Consider the following 11,869-nt stretch of genomic DNA (forward strand, 5'->3'; position numbering starts at 1 on the left):
TGTGATTCTGTGATATGATTACTCTACAAAAATGCTTAATGACAACAGGGTTGAAATACAAAAATATATTCCTATAGTCACTTAAAAAAAAAAAGGTTTCATGGCACTATTTTGAAATGGCAAATTGGCATAAAGTGATTTCTAATGTAGTACATATATTCTGATGCAAAGCATGCCTTGGTAATTATTCCATATGGTTAGCTCCTAATTGGTCAATTGGTACCCATTAAGCCAAAACATGGTTGAAAGTTTTATTATGCTTCCTTAGTGAAATATTTCTCAAATTAATGCTATCAGGGTTTTACCTTATAGCACAAGAATGATATTCATGAGTTGTTGAGGCATGAAAAATCACGAGAAAAGCTGGGTAACTCTTGCACTTAGAATGCAAATGAGGTAGCAAAATTCTACCGTAGTTAAGGTATAACTTGTTTTGCCAACCCAAGAATTTTTTTTACTGATAATCTGAAAGCTTTTAACTACCACCAAGCTTGTTTTATTAATATATGTTTATATTAACATATGTTTTACATAATGCAAATATAACCTTGCTGCCAGGCCCTGGACAGCAGGAACAAAGGCTAGATTCAAATTTAGGGGTTTAACACCAACGATAGTTAAAAAGTTTGATTGTCAGTAAAATATTTACAGGTGGTCAGTGGAAAAAAAGTCTTGGTTTGGCAACCCCGCTTGACAGTAGTAATGGTTTTGCACACTTCTACCCCTACCCTAGGGGTTCCAGAATATGAAATGAATCATGTAACCCTTACACCCTAAGACTTACACCTTGATACCCATAACTGTACCACACACCTTGCTGACCTTTTTGGCTCCCCCCATCCTTACTGCCACCAGCCCAACTTCCTTCATCCTGGCATGACCCCCCCCCCCGCCACATCCCTCCCCATCTCCTCCTCCTCTCTCCTAGCTCTCTCCTAGCTGCATTGATCCTATCCTTGTCCTGCCTAGAACTACACAGCCCTACCTACCTATAACATGAGCAGTGTTATAGGTAGCTAATGCGGTGCAGCAGCAGCCCCTGGATGGGGAAGAGGTGGGGTTCCTGAGGCTCCTGTGGGCCCCAGTGCCCTGACAGGGCTCACTGAAAGGTGCTGTGCTCCCACTCAAACACCGGGGTGCTGCCCTGGTCTGTCTGTCCATTAACACTTTACGTCCAGCTTTGTTCAAAGGACAGATCTTTAATTAAGTTTAGGGTTGCTTAGTCTTTTACAGATGACTCAATTTTTTGTGGACTTCACAGACAAGTGTTTTCAGGTTTTTAGTTTTTACAGATTGTCTATAAATTTAGAGATAGCTTGTAGCCCTGCTTATAACACTCAGTGGTACGTTATTAATTTCATATTCTGGGAATAATTATACTTGCCTTGCAAAAAAAGTGCATAAAACAAAGTATATGGGACAAAGGGGAGGTGAATGCATGAACTACCTTGGTACTAAAGAGGGCAACTGTCTTGTCGCAATAAAGAATGCCTTTTAGTTAATAACCCTTTCCTTTTCTTTTACCTTCACCCTTCTAGAGAGGGAAATAAAAGAGATATTAGCAGTTTTATTTTTAAAAAATTGTTTTCTAAATTTGCTACCTTTTTATGCTCTGTGGTGTAACCTCTGCATTTGTTTAAAAAAACAACACATAAATGATTTAATTACAGTATATCAACCCTGCAAACAAACTGCTTCATGACCTCATATCGTCCTGTACCTATTGGACGGTTTTGGGCAGTGTTCTTTTGTTCTGAACTTACAGATATCTTGATGTTAGCAGCTGTAAAAAGGTGACAGATATAGGAGTTCAGGCTTTGGCAGGGAGCTGCCACCAGCTTTATTATCTTGATCTGAGTTCAACAGGAACAAGCAAAAGAGGGTAAGATACTTGTTAGACGTGTCTGAATCTAATACTTGATATTTTCTTTCTCATTTCATTTTCCTTCCGTGATTTTATTTTATACAATGAACTGATTAAAATTGTTTGTTTATAGAACTTGCACTGAAACAAACACAAGCTACCTGAGCAATCCTTCTGTTTAGAGAATACACATATGTTCAGTACAGTGGACCTATGTTAATCATATATTGCTATTGTTACTGCCTTTGTGGTATTCTTTATTTTAAATTGTAGGGAATACCAAAAAGCTATTTGTAAGATAAAAGCTATATCATGGTTTGGCAAATGTGAAAGCAGTAATGTCAGTTGATGTGCAGAGATGTATAGGCATTTGTATAACAATAAGGATAAAATATTCATACATTTATGAGAAGGTATCCTTGTTATCAGTAAAGAATGACTGAAAATGGATGACTAGAAAATATGTTTTGATTAATTTTTAAAGTGATTTCCATAGAATTAAGTTTTATTGAGAAATATAAGGTACTAAAACCTAGATGTGCAGATCCATAGCATGCACATGGCTAGGAATGCAGCCTGGCAACTTGGAGAGCAGCATCTGGTGGGTAAGTCTGTGGGGGGAAGGGGCATGTGGGGGCACAGATAGAGGCCCTCACGGTAAGGGAAGGAGTGGGGCTGGGGCAGGGGCAGGTGCTGCCCAGCTAGGTCGGGACAGGGCACAGGGCAGAGCTGTGAGCAGCTCATCTGGGGGCTGCAGGGGGTGAGGCGGGGAGTGGCTCCTGCCACTGCACACCCCCTGGGGGAGGCATGGGAAACACATGCCTCCTGGATTTGTGTGCAGTGAGGGTGGGCTGCTGCTGCAGGTTCAGGGCCAGAGGCTATGCCAACATCTTCTTGCCAGTAAGGCTGGGCTGGGGCTGTGTGTGAGGTGGGCAGGGGTAGGGCAGGCAGTGCTGGCACTGAGAGGGAGGCTATAGGGGAAGCTATAGCAAATTTGGGGTGGCTGTAGTCCCCCCTGTAATCTCCCTCCAAGTACTGCCACCTCCTGCCCTGCCCAAGCACAGCCCCAGCTCAGCCCCCAGGAGAAAGAGGCTGGCGCAGCCCTGAGCCCACAATGGCAGGCTTCTTTTGCCCCACACACAAATCCAGAGGGCATACGCCTACCATACCTCCCCCAGGATTCACACAATGGCAGAAGCCACTCCCTCTCCTTACCTCCCCGCACCCCTCTGGATGAGCCACCCAAAGCTCCATCCTGTGCTTCACCCCACCCCTGCTGTGCAGCACCTGGCCCTACCCCAGCCCCACTCCTTCCCTCATCATGGAGGCCGCCCTCTGCCCACTCCCATGCCCTTTTCCCCCAACAGACTTACCAGTTGGAGGTTGCTTTCCAAGCTGCCGGTCTGCATATCAGCAATTGGATTTGGTATCGGCCAGTATGGCTGCTTAATAAATCTGCCATCGGTATCAGCCCAAAAAAATATTTATCGGTGCATCCCTACTAAAACCCTAACTGTCATGTATTATCTTGCTAAAATTCTTTGCATAATAAATGGATTTGTGTTTATAATGGATAGAATTTAATGAAAATATTTTGTATTCATTCATATTCATTTTATATTCTTCTCATAGGATAGATAAAGATCTGTAAGTAAAAACTGTAGATTCAAATGCACGTTGTAAATTCCTTTCTAGACATTTAGGTATGGCATGGTTCTCATGTTTCTTCTGGGAAAACTATTGGTAAAATTGTCTCAATCTTCTGTTCTTTTCATTTTTTAAAAATACCTGTAGTATGATTAATTCTAACTTTTACTTAGTGAATTATCATATCTAATCCCAGAAACATTGTAGTGAGATTTTGCACATGAAAATGGTGAAATAAACCACTTTTCCTATAATTTTAATTATAAGCAAAATGTTCAAGAGACCAACTGAAAACTAAAAGTGTAACTTATTAGATAATGCCAATGATTCTTCTTCCTACAGTTATTGCCCTGAAGAAGATAGGTTTATGCATATGTTGACTTTGCAGTAGACACATATAGGTGTTAATTTAAGTGTAGCCAGATGCATATGCTTTGTTTAATTTCTTACACAGACATAATTATTTCTTGGAATTTGTTTTATATCATTCTTTTGGTGGGAAATTCATCCATGCTGAATGGATCACCTTTTGCTTGTGTGTCACTAAACATGGATATAGTGATATACAGCATGAGAAGACGCATGTATTCTGAGGGCCTGGATAGAGGTCATGTTTTCACAGGTAGAACTGAGCAATAAAATAGTGTAATCCCCTACACTGGACTGGGTAATTTCCTCCAGTCCAATGTAGAATTATCTTGGAACGACTTAGGGATACAATGACACTTGTATAAGCTGCAATGATGTAGGTGTTGTCTGACTATAGTGTATCCTGGGGAAGTCGGTCATTGAAGGAAAATTCTCCCCTGCCACTTAATGCAGGGTGCAGCTACCCAAGCTGCTGGGTAACCACAGCTACCATGGGATAACCACAAGTTTGACTATTGCAGATCTTGGAATAATTTATAATGGTATATAAAATCTATATAAGTTACACTGGTCTAAATCTGCTGTCTGTAAAGGGCATAAAATACCTTTTCCATAATTCACATTTAGAGTTCATTACATGAATTATACATAAGTAATGTAAGCTATGATAAGATAAAGTCTATATCATAGTTCTACAAATGTGAAGGAAGTAATGTCAGTTGCAGTGCAAAGATGTGTATTTACACACACACAAACACTGACTTAAGTGCGGATAAATTTCAGTGAACATTTCTACTGCTATTTCACTGAATTTCTATTTCAGAATGTGACGGGGGGTTGTCTTGAGGCTGGTCACAATGTCGGCCCACCCACCAGTCTAGGGCAATCTGCCCCACCCCCCGCTTCCCGTCACACTTTTGTTGTAATTAAAAGTTGTTTCTAGGCAGGAGGCTACCCCTTTAATGCCCTAATTCTAAGGGCGTAATACATGGCTCCAACCTCCTCTTTACCGTATCCCATGCCTCACAGGTATTATACCATTGTTGTCACCCCTGTGTGCCCCTCTGGCGCTGGGCCCTTCGGCCCCTGTGTCTGTACCCCTCTGGTGCTGGGCCCTCTGGCCCCTGTGTCTCTGTGCCCCTCCCCAGTTGTGTGCTTCTCCCTCTGGGCACTAATGAGGCCACCACCTCCCCTGTAGCCTCATTCCAAACCACTGCTACAAACAATAACACAAGCATAAGCCTCTGGGCTACACCACAACAATAACAAGGGAGACTGTGTTCTACCCCTTTTAAGAAGGCAAAACTTCCACCCTAGGACAGTCCGTCTCCTAGCCCTACGTACCTGGTAGGCTTCTGGAGCCTTTAGTCCATATATGGGAGTGAAGCAGGCAACCCAGCGTCACTGGGTAGCTCTCTTAAGGCTGGGCTCCTTCCCTTGGTAGTCTCCAGAGAGCGTGTGAACCCTGCCAGTTCCACCCCTGAGCTTATATGTCCCTAGGGCCCTGCCTCCTACTGGTCATCTGACCACCTGAAGGTACTGGCTAATTACCCTATTAGGCTATTGCTCAGGCAACCTGCAGCTGTGGAACTCTGCCTAGCCTGTACGGCTCTGTGGCCAGGCTGCTTCTGCACTTAAAGGAGCAGGTACATTTTAGTGCCCTGCTACACAGAAGATTTCTAAAAGCCATTAAAAAATGTGGATAAGACTGAATTTTGTTTGAAAACAGAACAGAATTTTTTAATGATTTTCTTTAGAGCTGAGGCTGAAGCTTGAACTTCAGAACTTCCTAAATTTTATTGGAAAATATATATTAAATAAGCCTTTTGATTCACCTTTAGAAAACAGTGTTAATTGCTTGTTGCACATTTCCACTAGATGTTTGACCAGAAATTTCTTAACCCAGGGAAAATACGGCTCTCCTCAATATGCTAAGAATTCAGGAGACTATCATGTCAAAACATACATGTGAAATGCACTTTCATGCCTGAATCCAAAACCCATTTGCTTAGACATAGTTTTGACCTGATAAGTATACCTTTTAGGTATTCGCCCACAATTGTAAGGGTTTTTAATTTTGGTTTGCCCTCTGAAGAGAATGTGTGTGAAATAAGATTCTGAGTCATGCCTTGTATACAAAATAGCTTGGCTTGAGCATAAGGTGACCTTTCCTGGAGCGATCCTTAGTTTTGAAGTTTGATGGTGATGGTCTGTTCTGTTCTTATTTAACAGCTCTGTGGGTGCTTTTCTGATTCTTAGGCTCACTTTATATTTATTCCTCTTTCCTTCCTTATGCTATGATTGACTCAGTTGTAGGGTGCTGTTCTGAGGCAGTGATTGTTATCTCCCTCTACTTGTGGTTTTAGCAAGTTGGAGAAGTCCTGCCAGAAATTTTCTTATTCATATGGTGGTGTTTAGATGTTAAGTTGTGCCTGGGTAGCTTTTCTTCCATTTTTGTTGATTGTTCCCTACAAAATTGCTTTTGCGAGCCAGTCAGTCTGGACATGTGGTCAGAACACTCCAAGTTCCAACTTTTCACTGTTGCTAGAAGAGGCTCATGGGAGCTAATTACTGTTGTAATTGCATCTGTAATACATTCAATAGCTTAGTATGCTGTATATGAGTTGTAGAATTTTTTTCAGACAACTGAATCCAAAAGATTGAATTCTACATTCTGTTGTGACTGTTAAAATCTAGGTTTCATGTCTATATAGGACTGTTGAAAACACAATCATTCCAAGAAATGTTATTTATTATTTCATTTATTTATTTCAGATAATTTAGCAATGTACTTAGACTGTGGACTATTGTATAGACTGTTGATATCCCCATGGGCTCTTTTGGCAGCTGGGAAATATTATGACGTATGTAATGAGCTCAGATCAGGATCCAGGGCCCAGCCAGTTCTAACTGGACAATCAGGGCAACTCAACCCCTAAGATGGCAGACAACAGGCACAACCCGTTAAAGCAGGGGTGGGCAAAATGCAGCCCTGTGGGCAGGATATGGCCCACCAGGCCATTCTATCCAGCCTGTGAGGCCTCTAAAAAATTAAGAATTAATATTTATCTGCACCTAGCTGCCTGTTATATGGCCCTCAATGGCTTGCCAAAACTCAGTAAGCAGCCCTCCACCCTAAATAATTGCCCATCCCTGCATTAAAGCCTTTAAAAGCTATCCCCACCCAGTACTGTCCTGTTTGGGGAAATACTTTGGTACTTGCTTCTGACTCCTCTGTTCTTCTATGACTTACTTACCGGGGCTCTGGCCATGACTTTGGCTCTGACTCCTGGCATATCCCAACTTTGGCACCAACTCATGGCTCCCTGTGGACCCGGTCTCTGGACTTTGCCCAAATATCAGGTGACCTTCCCCACTTCCCACAACCTGGTTACTAACAATAGACTGGTTACCTGGACATTCTCTTTTCCACCAAGGGTTGGGCCACTACATCATAATTGAGAATCTGGATGGTATTTTATTTACTATGCGAACCCAATGCTATCCGAAGTGTAATCTAATCCTCTGAATATAATTATAAAATGTGTATTGAAGTTTTGTTCTTTAAACACCAACATATGAGTTATATCATCTGGTTAACTTAAGGGACAGCTTTTTTGGTATATAGTATGTCATAAAAATAAATTGCTTTCATGGCCAATCCAGTCACAAGAAAAACTATCCCCACTTCCAAGAGTTAGCTGTAAAAGTGCTACCCTGCCCTGCCTTCTGCCTGACTTCAGAATAACAGAGCTAACATTCTGTATTCCCCTTCTGGAGATCTTTCATTACAGACTCAGTAGGTAGACATTCTGAAGATGTACAGCTATCGCAGAATAACATATACTGGCTGAATGTAACGTATTACTCAGACCTCAAAGGCTTGAATTAGTTTATGTATCGGATATCTGTGTAGTGAACCTGAGAGGAAATTTTGTCTGTGGTGCTAAATGTTTCATTGTGAAAGGATGGTTAAAACAGTGAGGGACTCAGGAAATGTATGAATTGTGGTGAAGGGAGTGGAAAATGAAAGTGCTTTGATAGCTAGTGTGTGACTGGCTCAACTTATTTTGCCTGTATATATTTTTCTCCAGTATCAAAATACCAGCATGATAAATACTATGTAAATATGGCTGCAACTAGGCAAAATCAAAGATTAACTAGAGATAATACACCTGATTTGAGCCTACAAGAGACAAAGACCCATTCATTATAACCAGTGGCCCATTTACATTTTTATTTGTTCTTTCTAAATGAAGTCTAACCTCCTCCTTGGCACCTTGTGTATCTGGTGCATCAGTCAAAACTCAACTCCCATTCTCTGGCATGTACCACACATCATTTTTTGAAGTACTGATGTTCCAGTGGAACGCTGGCACTTCAGAGTAGTTCTTCTGCACTCTGCTTCACTTTCACTATAGTTGATTAAACACAAAGCAAATCTAAATAATTTGACAGCTATTGAAGCTACCCATTATAAATATCATCCACAAGTATAATCCATATTTTTGTTACTTGTAAAGGCTTGACATTCTGTACTTCTCCTTTGTATGCTTTCCCAGTGTCATCAATTTAGGATAGTTAAATATTATTTGGGAGCAATGCTGAAGGATAGGTTAACTTGACGACAGACAGCTGGCACAGATTTTTTTAAAAGAGGTATAAATGTATATGTAAAAGCAAACAAACAAAAACACATACTTGTGAGTGCAAATGCATGTGGAATGTGAGTGTGTTTGCTTGTTCTCTTTTAGCCAATAATGTCAAAGATTTCATAATTGCTTTTGAGTGATTTTGCTTGCTGAGACTGTTAGTGGCAGAGATATTTCTCTTTATTATACATTGGTAATATTAAGTTTGACTTTATTAAAAATCAACAGTTAGGGCATGACCAAAACCCATTTTAAAAGAGAGAGCGTGTATCTCATGGGCATTTTTCTCTCCCATTCCTAATTATACAGAGCTCCCCTTGCTCTCCATTCACAATGATACAGATATCTATAGGCAACCATCTACAGTTTTCCCAGAGCCTGATGAAATTAATTTGATCACGAAAGTTTGCAGAAAAGGACAATTTTCTTGCCATTTTCCAAATGGTCTTATAAAAGGTATCATTTTGGAACCAGGAGTTCTAGTTTTTTGTATGTCTTATAGGCAACAAAGGTTTTTTAAATAGGTAAAAGTGCTACCTATTTGGAAAAGTAGAATGAGAATTTTGTTCATATACACTGAAAGAAGCTGAAAATGTCTTGGCAGCTGGAAGCCAGCAGTGGAATCAGCAACACGTTATTGCCTACTTTGCGACACTTGTGGGTCCACAGTTTGGGAGCCTTTGGTTAAAGGACCTGGTTGTCATAAGGAAGTGACCCTGGAATTTCTGAGTCTTTCTACTCTAAGCAGTTTGGTCTGGTTTTGAAATGAGTTTGCCTGTGGGCTATGTGGTTGACATAATGTAGGCAGGCTACAGTCTAAGAAAATCCCCAACTTACAAATACCACTGTACCTTTTTCCTCCTTGCTTTGGAAAACACTATTTTGGGGAATATGCAAAAATGCAATCACCTATAGCTTCTAAGATACTTTTAGAAAAGGAAATGTTAAAAATTTAATTACTTTAACCAAAATATTGTTAATATTTATGCTTAGTGCCTGTTTAATTCTTTGATCTTAGAGAAAATGGGGCAAAGGGAAATGTCACTGAAGGTATGAAGCCTTCTAGACCAAGGAGCCAGAGTACCCTCCAACTGCATAATGCAGTGGTTTTCAAACTTTTTAGACTCAAGATATCCCTCAGCAAATATGGAGGGTATCTCATAGACGTTTCTCTTCCCCATTCCCAATTGTACAGAGCTGCTCTCTCCTTCCATTCACAATAACACGTCTTCCTTTAGGCAACTGTAACACCTTATTTGGAAAAGTAGAACCTGAATTTTGTTCACATACTTTTAGCTTCTTTCAGTATGATTTGGCAGCTGGAAACCAGGAGTGGAACCAGCAACATGTTCTTACCCATTTCTGACACTCAACTCTGATTTTCTGACCACGGAAAAATAATAGAGCTATTCTGCTGTTGCAAAGAAATCAGAAAGACCACCGCAGGTCAGCATGTTTTTGACATTATGGATTCTTATTTGAAACTTCTGGGTTTATCTTGTGGATCATGAATGAGTGTTTGCACACCTAATGACACCCTTGAAAAGATCTCATGGCACCCCATAGCACCTGGTTGAGAGTTACTGGCCTAAAACAAAAAGAGTTTTTGTTTTTTGTTTATAAAGTTCAGTTCTTCTGTAGAAAAACCCTTTTTACTATCTAGTTATCATTACCAAGGAAGCCCATGTTATATGATGTTACCTCTTCTTGTGTTATGATGTAGAAGGTCAAATATTCTCTTTTATTCATGATCTAAGGGTGAAAATCATCAAATCCATCTCAAATAATAGGGGAGGAAATTGGGCTCCAGATACATGCTTCTTTGATTGTGACTGATTTGCACGTAACTGGGTGCATTTACATGTGTACTTTACTGCAGAGCTAATTAGCTCCACAATAAAGTGCCACCATCTATGCATGCACCCTCATTAGGGCACAGTAAACTAATTAAACATGCTGTAGGATAGTACTGTCTGGAACAAGTACTATCCTACAGCAGAGTAGTTATGTGCGTCAAAATGCACATGTATACAGTGATCCGACTGGCTGGGGCATGAAGGTGTTATATCAGGTTGAGCCTCTACAGCAAGTTGAGCCAGGTTGGAGCAGCCCCAGGCTGGCAGGCTGACCCCCAGATCTCCCTGCCAGACTACTCCATCCTGGCTCAGCATGCTGCGCTCTCAGGTGCACATGTAAATGCAGTGCCCAAGAGCAATAAACTCTGGTGTGCAATGTACCGGTGTTTATTGCTATGTGTTAATTGTGCATGTAGATGCACCCACTGAAGGAAAAATCTAGGCGCAGATGATAACCTATTTAGTATCTGTATGGGTCTCAGCATCCATTACAGAAGAGGAAGAAAAAGGACAAACTCTTTTGCCATGATGGAATGATGTAGAGAAATAGTTTTGCGATGATGCCTGTGGTTTTTTGTTATTCTGAGGCCAATGCCTTAGGAGTCCAGATCACAGATGAGCATTAGATTTGGTAACAATACAGTTTACTTCAACCCAGAATATTTTCCCTGATCAACTCTTTATTGATATTTATTTTTTTCTCAAGCTGACTTTTGATTAAATATTCTTTTATTGCATTCCAATTAGAAAACTCAGAGAAAATATAAGAAATTAAACGTGTGTGTGTTGACACATGCACACAGTGGGGGCATTTTAGTTTTTAACAACTGGAGAGATGTAACTCATATTGGTACCATCAATATTAGTTTTCTATTCAATAACAATAATACACCCCTCCCCCAAATTTTTGTTTATTGATTTACTGAGAAACAGGGAATTGCGTATCATTCATTGAGGTCATGTTTTCTGTGTTCCAGATGTAGATTCTTATATGATGATTGTAACAAATGAGGTCTATTTTTAATGAGAGAATCAGCTACATTTTAAAAGAAGACAGCCTCTTATGGTAGTTGATGTGCGTCATAGGTACAGAGCTTCATGATAAAGAAGAGTTGCCAGCAGGTGTAATGAGGGTGCTCTCTTTTTATCCCAGCTGTATCTTTTCAGAGGCTAAGAGCTTGCTAATTAAAATGCAGAAGGGAGAATAGGTAAAAGAGATTTTTTTTGTACTTGTTCATTTTCCAGCACTGAATCATAGTGTATTAAGATTCTGGATTGTATTTTCTAGAGTAGCTATAGCAACATCTCCATTTTGCTGGCTTTTTATGGTTCTTTAACATAGTTCACTGCTACAATATCTACCTTGCTTCTCCCCACTGTTGTCTGTGTATATATGACTCTGGCATTTTAAGTATAATGTCCCGTTGATTCAAATTTTAATATTTTTTCTTCTTCTGTAAACAAAATGTGTTAAATTTCTG

At 40.3% G+C, this 11,869-nt stretch overlaps 1 protein-coding gene across 1 annotated transcript in view; it reads left to right on the plus strand.

Moving 5' to 3' along the window:
* The window catches only part of LOC109298092, a 200,913-nt gene that overhangs the window by 105,529 nt on the left and 83,515 nt on the right, over positions 1–11,869 (plus strand). The window contains exon 13 of the mRNA XM_019518226.1: positions 1,766–1,882. Within this exon, the coding sequence (XP_019373771.1) occupies positions 1,766–1,882 (117 nt within the window). The remainder of the gene's footprint in view (positions 1–1,765; positions 1,883–11,869) is intronic.

This window comes from Gavialis gangeticus, unplaced genomic scaffold (assembly GCF_001723915.1).
Source record: "Gavialis gangeticus isolate Ggan-Ray unplaced genomic scaffold, GavGan_comp1, whole genome shotgun sequence".
In the NCBI taxonomy this organism is placed as follows: Eukaryota; Metazoa; Chordata; order Crocodylia; family Gavialidae; genus Gavialis; species Gavialis gangeticus.